The following is a 20,955-nucleotide window of genomic DNA, read 5'->3' on the forward strand; positions in this document are numbered from 1 at the left end:
ATACATAAGAGTTTAAGCAGCTTTTCATAAATGTAACGTTGGCCATCATTTTTTTCACATAGCTTTATTATTTTAATCCTCAAATATACCAGATATTACTAAGTATATGATCAAGAGCTATAAAAAAAAAAACCATATACTGAATTTGTTTTAATAGTCGTTCGTGTTTGCTTACATTTTTATTTTGTTTTGCGGATGGAATTTCGAAGATTCTGTTTTAAATCCTAGGGGAACCCGTAGGAACAGCGTGCGTAACGTTTCTACTATCTTCTATCAATGTACAACTCGCATTGCTTTAATTATTAAGACAACAGTTTATGGGAAAAGTCACGTGGAATTTCATATGCATCAGTGTATTGCAGGCACCGACAACAGTCAAACGACCAAGACAAACAACATTATTCACAAAAAAGATCATCAATGACTGATCAACACGAAACACACCGAAAACGGGGTCTATCTGATGAGTTAAGTCTTTTTCAACTGATTTTTATAGTTCGTTCTTATGTTGTACTGTTATACCACTGTCCCAGGTTAGGAAGAGGGTTGGGATCCCGCTAACATGTTTAACCCCGCCACATTATTTATGTATGTGCCTGTCCCAAGTCAGGAGCCTGTAATTCAGTGGTTGTATTTTGTTTATGTGTTACATATTTGTTTTTCGTTAATTTTTTTACATAAATAAGGCCGTTAGTTTTCTCGTTTGAATTGTTTTACATTGTCTTATCGGGGCCTTTTATAGCTGACTATATGTGGTATGGGCTTTGCTCATTGTTGAAGGCCGTATGGTGACCTATAATTGTTAATGTTTGTGTCATTTTGGTCTTTTGTGGATAGTTGTCTCATTGGCAATCATACCACATCTTCTTTTTTATATTGATCTCTGGATCTCTGATGCTCTGATAGAATAAGCAGTCCATGCTCCACATGTGTCACCCGTCGATTTGACCATGTACATAATGTGGGTCTAATTATCTTGACTTCAACCAGATAAAAGATAAATGCATTGTAAGGTATTTTATCTACAGTTAAATACTTTTGTATAATTTATGCCATATATACAAAGAATGATAAATGTAGACTTTGAGAATGTATCAATTGTACATACATGTATAGCTTTGTGTCTTTAAAGTTGGTTGTTGTAAGTGTTTTATAAGTAGTAACATATATTTTTTTATACTTTATAACTTTTATTATTCTATAATTATTCAGCTACAGAAAATATAAAAGTTAGTGTCATAAAATTATTGATCTTCCGAAATTCCAATTTCTTTGCTAGAAAAACTGAAACGTTTTTTACGATAACAAAGTTCTCAAATAGTCATAACGGAACATTAGTTCTAAGAAATATCGTCACAAATTCCTATTGCTGTTATTTCGTTAACACGATGCTGTCTAGTATTGGAGCCAACCTGTCGTCGAATAGCAAGTTTCATTGGCGAATCATCGTCGTCGTTATATAAGCTATTGGAATAAAATACATCATTTAACTCATTAGTATTTCTAAATCCGTGTGTGTTATTTTTCTTCTTTTGCTGCCTTTTTTCGATACATTTGTCACATTTAAGTTTAATGTGTTCATAAAGAAGAGATAAACAACCTAATACAACCCCTGCTGTTACTATGTAAAATGCTATTTGAAAGTCTATTAAGAAAATAGTTTTAGCGTCTGTGCCTGTTAATTGCTGGCAAGGTCCAGGTTTTGGCCATGTTTTCATTTTCCACATTTGAATCACTCCACTATCGACTATGGAAATTATTCTGAAAAATACATAACAATAGAATTATCAATCTTGAATAAAATAAGTTCCTTTTAGAAACTTAGTCTTTCGTGCTAATTATAACCAACCTAAATGATGTCGTTACAACTACATGTTTTTAAATGACAATTGACACACAAAATTAATTAAATTATGATAATATCAAAGTTACAGATCGAATGGTACCCTTGTTATCAGAAGCTTATGAAATCTGTGCACAAGGAAGTTGCTGTGAAATTGTGTGGATATTATGAGCTGGTACCTTATAGAAAGAGTGTATTATTCCCGTACCAATATCTAACTAAGGATAGCAGCTTATAAACATAAAACTCGATGTCAATATATTTAAAAAGGAACGCTTCATGTAATTAAACAGTTCATATTGTCCACATAATTTCACTAAAACTTAAGACACCAACTTTCTCGTGGACTTCGTGAGCTAACATTTTAAATGCATTAGCATCGATTTTAAAAAGAAAGTAGGAATAAAAGAAAACTTTCCAGCATACAGTTGTATATATAAAGTTCACTTCAAGTTTCCGCAGAGTGTTTAATAGACCGATATGAAAAAGAAGATCAAGTAAGATTGCGAATAAGAAAACGCTCCACAAGAGACCAAATGTCACAGTTAACAACCATGGGTCGCCACACGGCCTTCAACAATGAGCAAAGCTCATAAGCAATGTCACTCAGCTATAAAAGGCCTCGAAATGACAAATGTAAAACAATGCCAATAAGAAAACTAAAGGCATATTTCATGTAAAATAATAATGACAAAAAATAAATATGTAACACAGCAACAGAGGCATATACAGAATGTGGCGGGGTAACACTAGTTTAAAGGTGCCAACTTTTCCCTGATATTTTTTTTTTTCAATTTTGAAGATACGGATCGATGTCTGTTCATTTTCCGAAATACAGTTTTTGTTTAAGCTATTATATCTACTACAGACTAACTCTTCTTATTCTGGTATACGCAAAACCCAATACTCACGCATCAGAAAATGTCTTAACAAATGGGGAAGTTTCCGGTAATGGAAATGCATACAATATAGGCTGAATGTCTGACTGTGACAGTGACAATTCACATTTGTGTGATATAGCTAGTTCAATGTAAGTTTTGTCTGCCACATATGCATAATTGCCACCTTCTACTTTTCGAATTTGTTCGGCAGGGTCACTACTCAATACAGAAGGGTCTGTTTGATTAAATTCTATCATGCCATTCCATAATTTCTTTCTTTCTGGTAATTCAGAGTTCTGTAAGTATAAGTACAATTGGTAATATAAATGTATGACGTTCCATGTGTGTATCACTGGATTGACCATGAAATTAGAAAATATGTTGAAGGCCGTACGTTAACCTATAATGGTTTACTTTTTAAATTGTTACTTGGATGGAGAGTTGTCTAATTGGCACTCACACCACATCTTCCTATATCTATATTATATCATGAGGATGGGCGATAGAATCATAGATACCAAATAGCCAGTTCTGGATATATCTTGTGCTTAAATGCAATTCATGTTCCTTCGTTAATAATAATAATCTTATATTTATGGAAATAATATAACACAATAACACATCGACGGGATGTTTAAATACTTAGCCACGCCAATAGAAGAATACAAAAAATGGACTTAACAGTGAAGATTAAGAAAATATATAGACAAATATACAAAACACGTAATTGAAATGATGAACAACGTCATTATCAAGAATATATACTTCAATAATTTAATTTTGGATGTCACACGTCTTCACACGGCTGACGTTATTTTGTTATGAGCCCATATACATAATTTAGTCATGTGACCGTGACGTCATCATCGTTTTTCATGGCTTTCTACGGTTTAAAATGAAATTTAGAATTAAATTATAAGCAATAACTGTAATATTTTTTGTGTCTATTCGAAATAACATAACAAATGTGGTGCACACTGTTAAATAACCCGCTACGCGCATTATTCAGTGTGCACCAATTTTTTATGTTATTTCTTCACAGACAGAAAAAAAATATTTCAGTCATTCCGTAAAGAAGTTCATGTTTAATCTGTGAAGTTCATACAGAATATATTTATTATAAGGTCTCAATAATATCATAGGAATTGTTAATGGAAAGAAAGAACATCATTCAAATATCTAAATGTGAAATTAACTGAGAATATGTCGAGAGTGTACATAAAATGTACGTAGTTTTATTATATCATATAATATAATATGTTATATGAAACATGTAATTATGTTGTTAGCATTTCAAAAGCTGATTTTGTTTTTTAAATTCCTAAATCAAATGGTGGATTAATTTATTATTAACATGTGACAGGTTTTAAATTACACCACATATATTCTGATATTAAATATTCTATACCTTGAAAATTGTTTCATAAACTGTTTCTCCTGCTGTACCCCATTTATATATTGACTGTTCCACCAATCCTTCTATATCTTTGAATGGTAGCTTCTCTTTTGGGAAAGTTAGAAAAGCCACAAAATTTCCACTGTATGTAGCAACAATTACAATACAAAATATCCACCAGCAACTTAAAAGTGTCCTACCAGCTGAAGATACTGCAATATGCTCACCTCCTGAAAAATAAATTTACAAGATTGAGTTGTATTACCTATTTTACCAATTGGAATATATGAGTATTAGATCATTTATGGAAAAAAAGACAACACTACCCAAGTAACTGAAACCCTGTTTTATTCAAAAATGAATAAACAGATACTGTTCTGTTCTGGTAGGTTTTAACTTAAACGTCTCATTACTCATTGTAATGTAGCCATATATAGAGGCGGCCAACGAAATAACTTGATTTTCACTTATTTATGAAAAGGACTGATCTGAAATACTGAAAATTATAAAATATCACTCTCCATTTTTGATGGATTTTGTAATTTATATATGTTTAGTATTAGTAGTACGAAATATATCCACCCATGTCGTTCATTGAGTGTAAATTAAATGGCGTCTTTTATTTCCATATCAATTTAATACCCAAATGATACCGATGCAAATCTATGGTACAAGTCCGAGTCAACCTTTTTCGGCCATATTTTGTAAATCAAATATCTTGAAAAGGAGCTCCATGACCTATCATTGTTTTTTTAGCTTATTTTTATCCTTAACTAATACTCAGTTTAAAGTATCAATTATGATTTTTTAATTTATTAAATTTTACCTTAAATGACCTAAGTACATCCTTAAAAACTTTGTTAAGTAGACTGACACAAAGCAGTACCTTGACAAAGTAACGCTCCATACATGTACCAGAACGAATCAGAGAAATGATGTAACCCCCTGACAAACTTTCGTCCAGCAATATTCCTATAAAAAGGATTATACTTTTCAAAGAAGAACAACAGCAATGTTATCACTGGCAGAGATATTCCAATATATAGGTAGACTGTTACGGTTAAAGGATTCAGTAATTTCCTCCAGTGTTCATGGGGTGGTCTTTTAATAACAATTCCTGAATGCTCATAATAATATGGATGAGTAAAGTCCATTACTTGTTCCCTGTATGAGTTGATGGCTAATGGCGCTGCAACCAAATCAATATCCTACAATTAATGATAAAATGAAATATATTGTCGCACAAGATAAGAACCTTATTGTTATTCGTACTATCGAGGTATAAAAGCAATATTTTTAGCGTCCATCATAAATCTGTTTATCCGTACTTTCCATTTAGTATATGTGTAACGTGTACAATGTCTGATTTATTAGTAGTTTAAGGAGGCTCGAGGGTATAAAAATTTCAGAAAAAAATCAAACATTTGTTTTTCATTACAAATTTATTTGTTACCTTTTGTAGTTGTTACTTTATCATATGGTACAAAAATCATTCAAAACAATCAGTTTGTGTTGGCCCCAGATGACTTTTAAAATGTATACATCATTGAAAAAGTTCCAAATTATCTCCCTTTGGTGGAAAAATGTCATTTTTTTGCTTTAAAATTGAAATATCTTTTTCAACTCATCGGTGACCTATATTTTTTAATATGATTTCCATATAAGCTGTACTTAAACTAAATTATTGTAAAATTTGAGCGATTTCTGTAATAAATTTCGTTTTTTTATTTCGATATTAACTTTATTTCTCCTATTACTTCAACAGAAAAAACCCACTTTTACAAAAATGTATGCTTCTTTCGAAGGCAGATTGTGAGCGCAAATGAACGGTGACCCCACTTTTTTATTTTATTTTTCTATTAACTATAAGATAAAGTTTGTTTATAGAAAAATATAGAGAAATCCTATATAAATGATTTAGACCCGCGAACCCCCTTAATTCCTTAATTCCCAAATGGAATCGTGGAATGTATCTTATACACATTCATTTATCTCATACAGACCAGTCGTGTATGACTTCAAACAGCGTTTTAACTCATTCTTAATGAAATCTACCACATAATATTTTTTTTGTTTGTTTTTTGTCTGTTTTTTTTATCGTTATTTCACAGTTTAGAAAAAATAACATTGAATGGAAAAATAAAATTGACATGACTTACCTCCCTTTTCACATTTATTATATATTGTGTTGCATTTGGAGCGGTTGTCAAGTAAAGAAAGTCACGTTAACCATTTGCGTTTGGCTTTAACTATTTAAAACATTTGAATAAGCAAGATTTTATCGTCCATCAATATTTTGTTTGTAACTTTTGATTTGTTATATATTTTTTTTCAAATTGTGTCGTTCTATATTTTCAGATATAACTCTGAGTTTTAATTTCTCCCTTGAAGTATTGTACATATGTTCATAATCAGTAAACATTGTACATATTAATACATCATATTAGCGTTTATTTTACAATTAAAGGTCGCCATTATGATTTGCTTGCCTGTTTTGGATAACCTGTGGCTGTGGTACAAATGATAATAAAAAAAATGTATTTTCTATTCGCTAATATCAATTTTGGTCTTGACGCTCCTCAAGGGATTATTAACTTTTAGCAATCAATTAATTTTTTTTTCAACGTTAATAAAATTGAGAATGGAAATGGGGAATGTATCAAATAGACAACAACCCGACCATAGAAAAACAACAGCAGAAGGTCACCAACAGGTCTTCAATGTAATGAAAAATTCCCGCACCCGGAGGCGTCCTTCAGCTGGCCCCTAAACACATATATATACTAGTTCAGTGATAATGAACGCCATACTAATTTCCAAATTGTAAACAAGAAACTAAAATTAAATTAATACAAGACTAAAAAAGACCAGTGGCTCCTGACTTGGGACAGGCGCAAGAATGCGGCGGGGTTAAACATGTTTATGAGATCTCAACCCTCCCCCTATACCTCTAGCCAATGTAGAAAAGTAAACGCATAACAATACGTACATTTCAAATTCAACTCAAGAGAGGTCCGAGTCTGATGTCAGAAGATGTAACAAAAGAAAGTAAACAAAATGACAATTATACATAAATAACAACAGACTACTAGCAGTTAACTGACATGCCAGCTCCAGACTTCAATTAAACTGATTGAAAGATTATGATTTCATCATATGAATATCAGGCACAATCCTTCCCGTTAGGGGTTTAGTATCATACCATCATAACATACTTGAGAAGAACATAACCCGTGTCATGGCAACAACTATTTTTTTAATAAATGTGTTTAGTTCCCATGCAAAGACCCTATAAGTGAATCAATATTAACGCCAAAATACGCAATCTTTAATGACCTGACAACAGTATCGTAACTATATCCCTTCTTAATAAATCTAATTAAAGGTTTTGTTAGTTTCTGCGGTGAATACTGACATTTTTGTGCTTGATAAAGAATATTTCCATAAAAAATTGGATGTGAAATACTTAAACGTCAAAGAAGTCTGCATGTTGAGCTATATTTACGAATGATGTCTTTATACCGATAATAAAATTTTGTAAATGTTTTGACTAGTTTGGGATAGCGAAAACCCTGTGTAATAATTTTTCAGTACTACATAAATTTCTCTTGTTGAAATCTAAAACATTGTTGCACTCACGAGCGAATCGTTCAAGTTGAGATATATAAACACCGTAAGTTGGGGACAAGGAAACGTCACCATCTAAAAATGGATAATTAACGATAGGAAATGAAAAATCATCTCTTTTATCATATTTTAGTATTAAGCTTTCCGTTAGTGATATAGATATCAAGATCTAGGAAAGGGCAGTGGTCATTGTTAGTATTAGCTTTTTTTGAAGTGAGTTCAACATGACAAAAAAATGAAATAAGAATCTATCAATGTTGTGCTTAATTTAAAACGGGGTATTTACAAAGGATATGTTAGTCCTGTATAACCAAAGCTATCAAATTGACTTAAAAATGACAATAGTCATAATGTTCTCGGTAAAAAATCGAAGTTAACCTGAGAAAAATTAATATCAAGATAAATCAATTTAACAAAAATAGTTTGAAATCGAAAATGGAACAGGTATAAACAAAGGATAACAAATACAGGAAGTAGAGTCAAATTTCCAGATATACATTGTCAAACCCTTGTATGGAACTACTAATTTGGACCCGGTCAAAAAGGACAGACACAAAGCTGTATATATCTTAAAAATAATAATTCCTGCGCATAGCTGTAACTTTTTGAAAATTTATTTTGAATAACATATAGTTAATAAAAAAGATACAAAAAATCATAATAGGATGGCTTATTTGCAATGTTGGTCAGATCGACAGTACATGTTTCTGTACTTAAAACAAACTTCTGGGAACCAATGTGCTGTAATATGAATGATAAGATTTATCCGCACAACTCCGGTAAGGTAAAGTTTTTACATGAAATGACTGCACATGTATTTGAACTTAAGACAAAGTAGCCATTTATGCTTAAAGTTAAAGAATTTAACACTGAAGGCAATGAGGCGATTTATTTGTAGTACCAAATAAATTGTGAAATGTTATATATCATATACACATGAAGGTCACCCGTATATAACATTAGCCAACGTTTTGACTGTGTAGTAATGAAATGTCACATATAATGTTTCTTCATCTTTCAATCGCAATTTTACAGCTAAATATATATGACATTGAATGGAAAAATAAAATTGACATGACTTATCTCCCTTTTCCCATTTAATAATGTGTCCTTTGGGTAATTCAATTTAAAGTTGTGAATTAGAGAAATATAGATTACACAATAACCGTTTCACAAATGATATCGGATATGTTCCTTACGTCGTAACTACAATCCCCTTCCCTTTCATGAATGTGACCTACAGAATTAGACTATTTACCGGATTTGTTATCACATAAACAACACGACGGGTGCCACATGTGGAGCAGGATCTGCTTACCCTTCCGGAGCACCTGAGATCACCCCTAGTTTTTGGTGGGGTTCGTGTTGTTTATTCTTTAGTTTTCTATATTGTGTCATGTGTACCATTGTTTGTCTGTTTGTCTTTCTAATTTTTAGCCATGGCGTTGTCAGTTTATTTTAGATTTATGAGTTTGACTGTCCCTTTGATATCTTTCGTCCCTCTTTTACAAAACTGAAACAAGTGTATTACGATATTTCTACACTCGAAACAGTTTAATTGTGAAAGAAACATAATGTTTTTGTATGAGTGGGTTAGATTAGAGCATAACCACATGTTTATGACAGTGAAAGGAAGAAAAGTGTGTGCGAAGGGTTACAATCTTAGTAGTCAGCACCTTTGTGTTGACATGATGTATGATTAATATCTTGATTTTCTGTTCTTAACGAAACACTCATTGCATATACTACCGTAGCCTTAAAATGAACATTTGTTTTGGCATTTTGTGTTTCAAATGCTCTATAATTTCGTATTAAATTTGGAATGCCATTTTTTTGGAATACTAAAGTGATAATGAGCAGTCTATTTATATGCAGACGAAACGCGTGTAAGATGTTATAAATTATAATCCTGAGATCTCTGTTAAGAGTTTGAAATAGTTATTTATATAAAACTTTGAGTATACTTAAAAATAATGTTTTAGTCATTGGTGTGAAATCTATAACTACATAATTCAATTCCTGACTTACTCTACGTTGAACCTCTCCCAGCAAACCATTCCATGACATGTTTCCCTTGTCTGCACCCCATTTACCATCCGGTGGTGCTTTTAATTCATATCTGGAAAGTGAAACTGTTTTGTGTCATTTTACGTTTGAAATTGTGTATCCTATGATTAACATTTTAAAAAATCAATGTCATTAACTTTTGTACCCAACCCTATCTTATAATATTAATAACGTATTATAAAATACACATCTTCATGTATCTTTATCAAACTAGATTCATTTTCGTAAATAATTTTAGTAGTACTCCATGTATACGTACAGTGTGATACTTCACTGATAAAGATAACAGAGAAAGAGAGTAAAAATTAAGGCAACAATATAGTTACGGGTGTGTCAATTTTATAAATGATCCAGAGGACAAATCAAGGCAGCACAGACATACTGAGGGTATCGCATGATATTCGAACGAAGATTTTAACCTTCAAATTCCATATCCCCCTTGCATCTTTCAAGTTAGAAATTTTAGTAATGTCAGTCTTCGATAGTTATACCTCAATTCGGTTTATCTCAATGTTATGAGTACTGTATATAAATTGGTGTTAATGTCAGGTATATGGTTGTTTACAGTAAATTCGTTGAAGATTATTTAGATAACAGGTGATACATACGTAAAGTTAAGTATTTGTGACAGCTCTTTGATTACTTCGATTGTTAGGCCACTGTATTGATTCCTTTCTTCGTCAAGTTCAACGAAAGGTGCCCACTTGTAAAAGATAATACCCCCATTACTTTATTTTGTTGTTTAAATAATATTTACTTTTTTCAGATCACAGCCTCTTTCTAATTTTCATACACAATAAATGATTAATAGCAGTTTTATACGAAATCATTTAGCAACATACATGTTTTAGTCCTTGTTAAATGATTTTCCATATTAATATAAAAAAAGCAGATGCAGTATGATTGTCAATGTGACAACTCTCCACAAGAGACCAAAATGGGACAAAAAAGTTTGTATTGGTCTTAAAATAGCTTTCATAAACTGAAGATAAATACTTTGTTCTGTATCGAACTAATGAGATAAAATCTTTTCAATTCAATTGTGTTGTTTGTGTAACACACTTTTCTTATGTGTCTGTCCAAAGTCAGGAGCCTGTAATTCAGAAGCCATAATTTGTTGTTGTTTATCATATTTGTTTATCGTTTGTTGTTTTTTCTCAATTCTTTTTTACATAAATCAGGCCCATGTTTATTTTTCGTTAAATTTTTAATAAATCTATCTTCGGGACCTTTACTACTTTTCGTTGCGGTATGAAATTGTTCATTATTAAAGGCTGTAGGGTGAACTTTAGTTTTAATCATCGTCATTTCGGTTTTGCTGGAGTGTTGTCTCATTGGCAATCCTATCATCATTCCCTATTCGTATATTTATATGTGTTGATTGTAACTTATGAATTATTTGTAGTATACATAATAAAATTGAGAATGGAAAAGGGGAATGTGTCAAAGAAACAACAACCCGACAATAGAAAAATACAACAGCAGAAGGTCACCAACAGGTCTTCAATGTAGCGAGAAATTCCCGCAGCCGGAGGCGTCCTTCAGCTGGCCCCAAAACAAATATATACTAGTTCAGTGATAATGAACGCCATACCAATTTCCAAATTGTACACAAGAAACTAAAATTAAAATAATACAAGACTAACAAATGCGGCGGGGTTAACCATGTTTGTGAGATCTCAACCCTCCCCCAATACCTCTAGCCAATGTAGAAAAGTAAACGCATAACAATACGCACATTAAAATTCAGTTCAAGAGAAGTCCGAGTCTAATGTCAGAAGATGTAACCAAAGAAAATTAACAAAATGACAATAATACATTGATAACAACATACTATTAGCAGTTAACTGACATGCCAGCTCCAGACTTCAATTAAACTGATTGAAAGATTGTTATTTCATCATATGAATATCAGGCACAATCCTTTCCGTTAGCGGTTTAGTATCATACCATCATAACATATATGAGAAGAAAATAACCCGTGTTATGCCAACAACTGTTTTTTTAATAAATGTGTTTAGTTCCGATGAAAAAGACCCTATAAATGAATCAATATTAACACCAAAATATGCAATCTTTAATAACCTGACAACAGCATCGTAACTATATCCCTTCTTAATGATGTTTTATATTAATGTTTTCTTTCATATACGAATTTTACCCATGTAGTACTTTATTTCTTTTTATACAAAATGTACAACACCATTACATTTTTTCAACAGACCTGACAACAGTATCGTAACTATATTCCTTCTTAATAAGTCTTTTCAAAGGTTTTGTTGGTGTCTGAGGTGAATACTGACACCAATGTGCTTTATAAAGAATATTTCCATAAATAAATGGATGTGAAATACCTGAACGTATAAGAAGTTTGCAGGTTGAGCTACATTTACGAATGATGTTCTTATACCGATGATGACATTTAGTAAATGTTTTGACTAGTTTGTGATATCGAAAACCCTGGTGTAATAATTTTCAAGTAATACATAAATTTCTCTCGTTAAAATCTAAAACATTGTTACATACACGAGCGAATTGTACAAGTTGAGATATATAAACACCGTAATATGGTGACAATGGAACGACACCATCTAGAAATGGATAATTAACGATAGGAAGTGAAAAATCATCTTTTTTATCATAACATTTTGTATTAAGCTTTCCGGTAGTGATATAGATATCAAGATCGAAGAAAGGACAGTTGTCATTGTTAGTATTAGCTTTATTTAAAGTAGGTTCAACAGGATAAATTTCCTTAGTATACATACTGAAGTCGTCATTATTGAGACCCAAAATATCATCCAAATATCTAAAAGTATGCTTACAATTTTGTATCAAATATTGTTTAAAAGTATTATTAAATTTGTTTATCAGATATTGTTTCGATGGGTCTTCGCTTATTTTTGTCATCAATTGTAACTCATAGCAATAAAAAAAAATGGTCCGCAATAAGTGGTGCATAGTTAGTCCCCATTGGAATTCCGATAACCTGACGAAATACGGAATATCCAAAGCGAACAAAAATGTTATCTAGTAAAAATTCAAGGGCATATATAGTATCAAAGCATGTCTAATCGACATAGTTTTTTTTTTGTTTATTTATACTAAAAAATGACCTAAAAAAGTTTGAACATATATATTCACATTCTGACTTTTTAAATGCCCACTTAATTAGGTGCGTGAATTTTTTCTTAATAAGAATGTGAGGCAATGTGGTTTACATGGTAGAAAAATCAAGACTTTGAACAGATTCAAAATCACCAATATAAGCATGCAATTTATCAAGTACTTCCAACGAGTTTTTGACACTGCAAAAGTAATTAATTCCACTATTTTCGAAAGCCTTATATGAAGAATTTAGTATCAGGTTTTTGATTGTACCAAGTGTGCTGAAAAGAAGAATAGACAATTTAGAAGTGGAACATTGGCTTGAAGACGAAATAAATCTATATGTGTAAGGTGTTTTGTGTAACTTCGGAAGCCAATACATAGTTGGGACTTTCATTGTATTTGGTTTTGGCTTGTAAAGCGGTAGCTAAAAGTTTATGTTTGTTACAGATTTCGTTTTCTGAAAATGGAGTCAGTTGGAATGTTGGTGAATTGGTGATTTCTTTCTTCTGAACCTCAATGTAAAATTTACGTCAAACAATAATAATATTATAAGCAGCTTTATTGGCCGGGACAAACACAAATTCCTTGGCTAGTTCTTTTAAATTATGTTTGATACGAGATATAGGTTTATTGTTGTTATTGTTAATAGTAAAATGTTCTTTAAAATGTTGAATACGTATATCAACTGCCTTCATTACTGAATTAAAAAAAAAGTCCAAAGATTTTTTTGTCAGCTTTTTTCCGTTTTATCCATTTCATACAGTCAGTATGGAGTGAGTCATGGATGATATTACGACACTCATTCCAATTAATAATTTACGAGGGACGATATTTAGGTCCTTTACTGAGGAATGATTTTAACTCTTGGTCTTGAACGATGTTAAGATCTCCTGTTAAAACATGGGAAATGGGTCCATAAATGTATTCTGAATTACTACAATTACATGAAGTAGGTGTATTTTATTTAAATATACAAAAAATTACCTACCGGTAATGTGCCCATTAGGAACTTTCTCTGGTTAAATCCGAACTCTGTGTTTGGGTAGACAAAACTTTCAAGATTGTCACTTCCATTGTTATGAAAGATTGATGTATCTTTCTGGAGGAGCAAGCTTCCATTCAAGTGAACGTAACCAATTTTTGATAATTCTCGTCGTGTTGATTCCCTCCACATTAATGTCTCTATTGGTAACCATCCACATTCGATATTTGTACAATGCTAAAATTAAGTATTGACTCAGGAATATGTGTTATTTTGAAATAAAAGTTATTCTTCTATGTATGCAAACACAAAAATTTAACAATTCTTCACAATAATTATAAGATATGGTGGTGCCTTACTTTTCTTCATATAATTATTCACTTTTGTGTTGCCATACTGTAAAATTACTGTATCATTTTCTATTATTTTACTGCTTATAAGATGCTGAATTATTCAAAACACTGTTTTCTATAGCATTCAAATATTTTCTGATTTTTATGATTTCAACTTCGTTTTTGGTTTTGCCTGCTAATTACTTTTGTTCGAGATTCTAATGATTGGTTTTGTGAAGACAAACGTAATTATGGTGACCCAAATTATTAGTCTGATATCTGTAATGATTTGTTTCTAAATTTGATTTGAAAGACGCGTCTACAAAGTGATGTTATTACATGTAGTGTATGACAATTTGATAATTTCAATCTTAAAAGATGGAAAGAATAAAAAGTAAAAGTTGTCATGTTCATCTATGGTACACATTATTACCGTTTTATTGTATTGTTGATTTTCAGATGAAGTAAAATAATGGATTACTGCAATATTGTCAAACGTAATATTATAATTGTCTTCAAATACATTTTGCTCGTCTCTATGGAAAACACCCACTAGCCATCTTGAAAAGTGGAGCAGAGAGTTTCGCCATACATGCTTTCGTCCAAAATCAAAAGGCTAAAACATATAAAAAAAAACGAATAGTGATTGAGTTATGTTGATTGTATACAAATCAATAAGTTAAAGTTACGTTATCTTTTCCATTAGGTCCTGTTCCATATATACATAATAGACGTTCTATTTATTCTTTTGAAAACCTGGTAAATGCTTAAATGAAAAACAAACCATTTAGATTCATTCACAAGGTTACCTTTTTATTATTTACCTGATGTAAAAATTTCTCACATGCTTCTAAACGACACAAAAGTATAAACTTGATGATGTTCCTTGAATGTGTTGAATCTATATTTGATAAATCATCAATATCAGAACACGTGAGATCCTCCATATGGTACGATACAGCAAAAATGTCAACATCGGAAAGACTTTTATGAAACTGTCCTGCTTCTTTTTCTGAAATTAAAGAGATTGCCAATAAAATCATATAATTAAGGTTGAAATGGATATTAAAAATGCATGCTAAATACATAAAACAAAATCAACTGATACATTGCAAAGCTCAGAATCTTTGAAAAGTCCTTTACAAAAAAGGAATGTAGACATACAAAACGAACTTCACGCATGTAGTTTAAAATGTTAGTATGTAAAAGTAAGAAGATTATGGATGACTGTCAATGTGACAACTCTCAAAAGACCAAATGATGTATAATAAAGCAACTATTAGCTATTCTGAAGTTTCTTACATTGATGTGCTCTTGAAGGATTCATAATTATCAATAAACATCAATGATATCAATAATATTTCACCTTTCTAAATCAATTTTACACATATTTTTCACATATTTTTACTTTATACATTCCTGTCATAAGTCAGAATATTGCATTACTAAGCTGAATGCAGCAACCTTTGTATATTCTATAAATTTGTGTAACCTTTTTTTGTGACAATGAACGAGAAGAGATGCTTCACTTCTCTCTGTAGAAGGAAGAACTACATTTATCGTTTTGACACACTCCCCAAGTCGTCAGTCAAAATAAGTGAGGTCATGCATGCTAAATATAATAAACGCTATAATGATCATATCATAGACTTACGATGATTGTATGTATTATCAAAGACTGCAAGAAACATACAGCTAGCACATTCCCTCTATTTTTATTGATCCGCAAATTCTATTGATTACCGATAAATACGAAATGATGTTTTTGTGTGTGCGTGTACCTTGCCTAATTTAAGTATATGTATCTTCGATTGTGTTCAGTTCAAACAACTTTTATATTTATGTATATGTAAACATTCTTTGGAAAAGTATCCTCGGATTCAAACAAGTATATATATGATAGATGTTCGTGTTATAAGAGATGTGGTATTGTGAAATATAACAAATACACAAAAATCCTCCTTCATCCAAGCATATCTTGGATGTGCAGGATGAAGGTCATTTTTAGAATATGAGCCTGAGGCTCGAAAGTAATGAATTAGCTTAACTTCTCTATGAGGGGTGATGCTTACATGTAGTATCTCTGTTTAAAGAAACAAACTTTACCCACCAGACCATAGCTGGCCAGTGACCTTGACCCTAGTATATAAGCACCTGTTCCGTAATAACTTGTTACAATTTAAAGCAAGTTTGTGTCGACCAAATATAAAACCCAGTGGAAAAGGGTGTGTCTGACTGATAATCCCTAGGGTGGGAATTAATTACTTTCGAGCCTCAGGCTCATATTCTAAGAATGACCTTCATCCTGCACATCCAAGATATGATTGGATGAAGGAACATTCTTATTCATATTTCGCCTTCGGTCTCAAGTAATGAATTAGCTTGTTTAAAGGGTAGACACAAACTAAAAACAATTTAAATATAAATGCCAACGTTAACATTTAATAAAGGATAAAAATAACAAGATCATCCAGTAACTACAACTGAAGAAAAGTGTTTTAGGACTGATATTATTCACTTTCCTGTTATAGAACTTGTAAAAATTTTTACCATATGTCCAGACAAAACTGTTGCCATAATGTCCTTAATAGAACATCCTGAAGCTAAATGCACTTATGAAGAGGGACCTCTAAATGAGTTAACCTTCAAACCTCGGATAAAATTAGAACTCTCTCTAACTATCTAAACTTTACGAAAAGACTTAGATGAATTCTCTCACCTATTTTGTACACAAAACATGATAAATCATTGTCTTAACAACACAAAGTTTTGGTTTATCAAAATCTTTGATCACCTCATAAGGTAAACTATCTAACAGATCTAGTGTTTTTCAAAAACTCATGTATATGAAAAAATAAAGTGCCATGTCTCTGAATGAAAGACATAGAATGTAAATCTACAGCTGATAAAGTTAGTACTTTAAGGCAGCTGTAGTCAAGGCAAATAAGGACACAAGTATAAAAGACAGTCTTCAATGTTAAATTCTCCAATGAATTTTAAGAACTTAAAAAAAGATAGCACTAAATTCATCTCCCAGGTGAAGGAGTATCTAACTCTTCAATTGCAGATCCAGATTTAAGCAACCTTCCACAAATACATGTAGGAAACAAACAAAATAAGTAACATCTATTTCTTAAAGGATAAAGTCTGTTTCAACATAGAACCAGGAAAATACACATTAAACATGCTGAATATGAAAAGCTTGTGTTTTACAAAAATTTCAATAATCAATAACATCCTATTAAGATGGTGAAAAGGAATTGGTTCTCTTTGAACACACCAAATAATGAAATGTCTCAAAAAATATTGATAATGCTTGATTATAGATGCATGTTCTCCAAGATGAAGTGTAAATAATTTTGCAAATAATTCTGAAATCTCCTATTTATATTAAAGTGATTTCTGAGTATAATACACATGTTTTACCCTACTGCACAATCAACCCTTCAGGTGTTGGTTCACTTATATTTTTTACAATATACAGTTAAATTAAGTCTCTTCCTGACGGAAAGACATTATCTTCAGTATGCAACATTGTTACTTATTTTTATGCTTAGCAGTTTAACTGGCAAATAAATTAAAATTGGTCTTAGCAGAGAAACCCAACTCTGAGCAGGCCAAAAAGGATAATCAAAAGAGCCTTCTGAACTTTATAACTAACAATTTTCTTTATAATTATCCCCAACAATGAAAAATATGGGTCTTAATTCTGACCATGAAAAATACAAACATCTCTGAAAGGAGCTTGTTGGTCAAAAGACAATGAAGTAATTATCTACAGATTTGAAAATGAAAACATGATAACAACGAAACAAATATATCTTCTTTCAATTGCCATCCTTTTGAATCTGTAAATTCTTTAGACATATGATAAGCATAAAAATGTTCTTACCAGGAATATAAAGAGCTGTGATAAAAATGTTCTTTCTTGAACACCAAGACCAAATAATGAAATATTTGTAGTAAGCATGTTAAGTGACAAAGAGGTTATACCTCCTATTGCATAATAAAAGCTACTGAAATTGTATTTTCTGATTGTATAACTCTCTGTGACTAAAACTTTTTCTCCAAAAGAAAAATATAGCCAACAATACTATAAATCTATATGAAATGAGTGCATACTCTTAAAGAAGCTCCATCTACCAACAGAAACATTTTCTTCAAATTTGGATCTCAAATCCTTCTTGGTATCTGGTCAAATCCAAAAACTTCTTTGGATGGGTCTATAAATCAATTTTTTAATTTCTGATTTTAAATTGTTAAAAAATTTCACCTATTGATGATAACAAACACTGTAACAACTATGCAGTGTTTCAACATTATTTCTCGCCATGTTTCTGCAATGTAACATTCCCACAAATACTGCATTAAAAGCATTCGTCACAAGACCAATATATGATGTAAATCATCTATAATACAGTAACTCAATTCTATTTAAGAAGAATTTCCTAAGGGAGATAATTTTATCATTTCTCATCTGTCAGAAAAAACTTAAATAGCTCAGTATCAATAATGAGACAAAGGAAAACAATGTGCTTCCAAGGAATGAGTACCAACTTCTCAAAATTTATTCCGAAGCACAGCTTATCAAGCATTTGTGCCACTTCTTCTGTATTCACAATACAATCATCTAAACTCTGATCCATAATAAAAGAATCATCAATGTATAGACTATAGCATGTATATACTTCAAGTGACATTATTTCATAAATACATAGACAGGTTTTAAAACCTTAGTAAAAACTCTTGATGCAGAAGCCAATTCAAAACAAAAAACATAAATATCATATCAATGTCTTTTCCACATGAATCAGGAAATTGTGATATAATCATAAATGATACTTAAATATGCATCTGTGAGATCTATATATGTTAGCTCTCTCTATATATATATATAGATAATTAACCTAAAGAATTACATCTAAACAAAAGATAAATGGTCCTGCTTCAAATGCTGATTAGCCACAAGCTAAGTTTGTTTGAATTTTTCAAATAGATACAGGCCTTGATAACCAATCTTTCTTAGGAACTAAGAAAATATAGGAAATAAACTGATTTTCCATTGATCGATCAACCTCTTAAATAGCTCCCTTATCTATCAATTTTTGGACTTCTGAATTTAATTCATCCTTATGAAAGGTGAAATGTATTTAATTCAAAAATGATGAACCTTGTGGTACATCATTAAAAATAATTTTATAACCATTTCTTATTAAATCTAATATCAATAGATCATTAGTAACATTTTCCAAATCATAATATTTAAGTTATCTACTGTATATATAGCAACTGGTTGAGAAATGTGACCTCTTCGAGATTCTCTGTTCCCTTTTTTGAAACCTCTCCCTCTCAATGAAGGGAATTGCCTACTAGTATAGTCGCCCTGTTGACCAACAGAGCCTCTGCAGTTAAAAAAACCCTGATATTGCCTTTCCCATAACAGCAGGGATTAAATTAATTGCTAGACATACAACCTCTTCCAAGGAATCTAGAATTTGCTTTAGAATCTTTGTATAAACACTAAGTTTGCTTCATGCAATCATAACTAGAAACGTGATAAAGCAATTATCACAACAGAATTACAAATAAGTTTTATGATCTAAATATTTCTGAGCATCTCCTATGGGTTTAACCAGAAACCCATGGTCAAACAAACAAATAGAATTTTACAATAAAATCCTTGTATTATCAAGATCCAATGGCTCATTCTTACAACAAGAAATAGCCAACTGAACAATAGGGGTGATGATCAACCCCTTAATAAAGTATCTCTGGGTTTCCTGCATCTTTAAAACCATAGAGTGGGCCTGTCTAGGCAGTGCCATTTCGATTTTTTATTTATCCTAGACACACTAGGATTGTCACAGTTCTCAGTTTGATTATTATTTACCGTCACAGAAAGTCCAGAAGAAAACAGTTTTCTGCCTTTTTAAACAATTTTTGGATTTTCAAAGCAAAATCATGATTAAACTGTTCAACAAACAGGATGAGATAATGGACCATTAATCTCACTAAAAGAAGCCTTAAAGGCTTCTGAAAACCTTAATGCAGGATCAAAAGACGTATCAAATTCAACTCCGGCTGGACTTTCATCAGCCATGGCACAAACTCCAAAAGGAGGTACATACACAGTATCATTTCAGTAGTTCAGATCAAAATTTAGAACTAAATCTTCATTAAAGTAAGCCTCTAAAGGCAAAATTCAATTATAGCAGCAGGTTTCTCTACAAACTCTGCTTGAGTTGAAGGCAGTGAAACTGTCTCAAACCTCATGATTAATACAGGTTCTTAACTACATTAATAATAATGAGTCAATGTATCAATATACATGCCTATCTCAAATCTCAACAGCACTTTCGTGAGAAACATTCACAAATCAGGTAGATTTTGAAGCTATACAAGTAGCACCAGATTTTAAAACTTACTTTTTACAGGTTCTGTTGCTTTGTCAATTATTTCCAATTGCCATGCCATTATAATCTTGTATAAAACTACTAGGTTTTATAACTGTTGAAGAAGAGGATTTATTCAAAATACCTCTTGTTTTCCTATTAAATTTATCATCTTTAATTTCTAAAACATTCCAGAGGTGATGAAAATCATAAACACCACCCTTGTAAGTGTAAACATCATTCTAAACATCTTGCAAAAACAATACCTTTGCATAAACAAATTCAGCCATTGTAATACAAAAATGTGTACCTGTGCTGGTAAAA

At 31.5% G+C, this 20,955-nt stretch overlaps 1 protein-coding gene across 1 annotated transcript; it reads right to left on the reverse strand.

The window, feature by feature from the left end:
• Positions 1–1,340: 1,340 nt before the first annotated feature.
• LOC134684741 (probable glutamate receptor) lies at positions 1,341–20,713 on the reverse strand. Its single transcript, XM_063544047.1, has 8 exons — positions 20,665–20,713; positions 15,064–15,251; positions 13,910–14,144; positions 9,776–9,879; positions 5,007–5,328; positions 4,133–4,350; positions 2,755–3,020; positions 1,341–1,761 (listed from the first exon to the last, which is right to left on the reverse strand). Exons 1-8 carry the CDS (start codon positions 20,711–20,713, stop codon positions 1,341–1,343), a joined length of 1,803 nt encoding a protein of 600 aa, XP_063400117.1.
• Between the last annotated feature and the right edge of the window lie 242 nt (positions 20,714–20,955).

This window comes from Mytilus trossulus, chromosome 9, assembly GCF_036588685.1.
Source record: "Mytilus trossulus isolate FHL-02 chromosome 9, PNRI_Mtr1.1.1.hap1, whole genome shotgun sequence".
Classification (NCBI taxonomy): Eukaryota; Metazoa; Mollusca; class Bivalvia; order Mytilida; family Mytilidae; genus Mytilus; species Mytilus trossulus.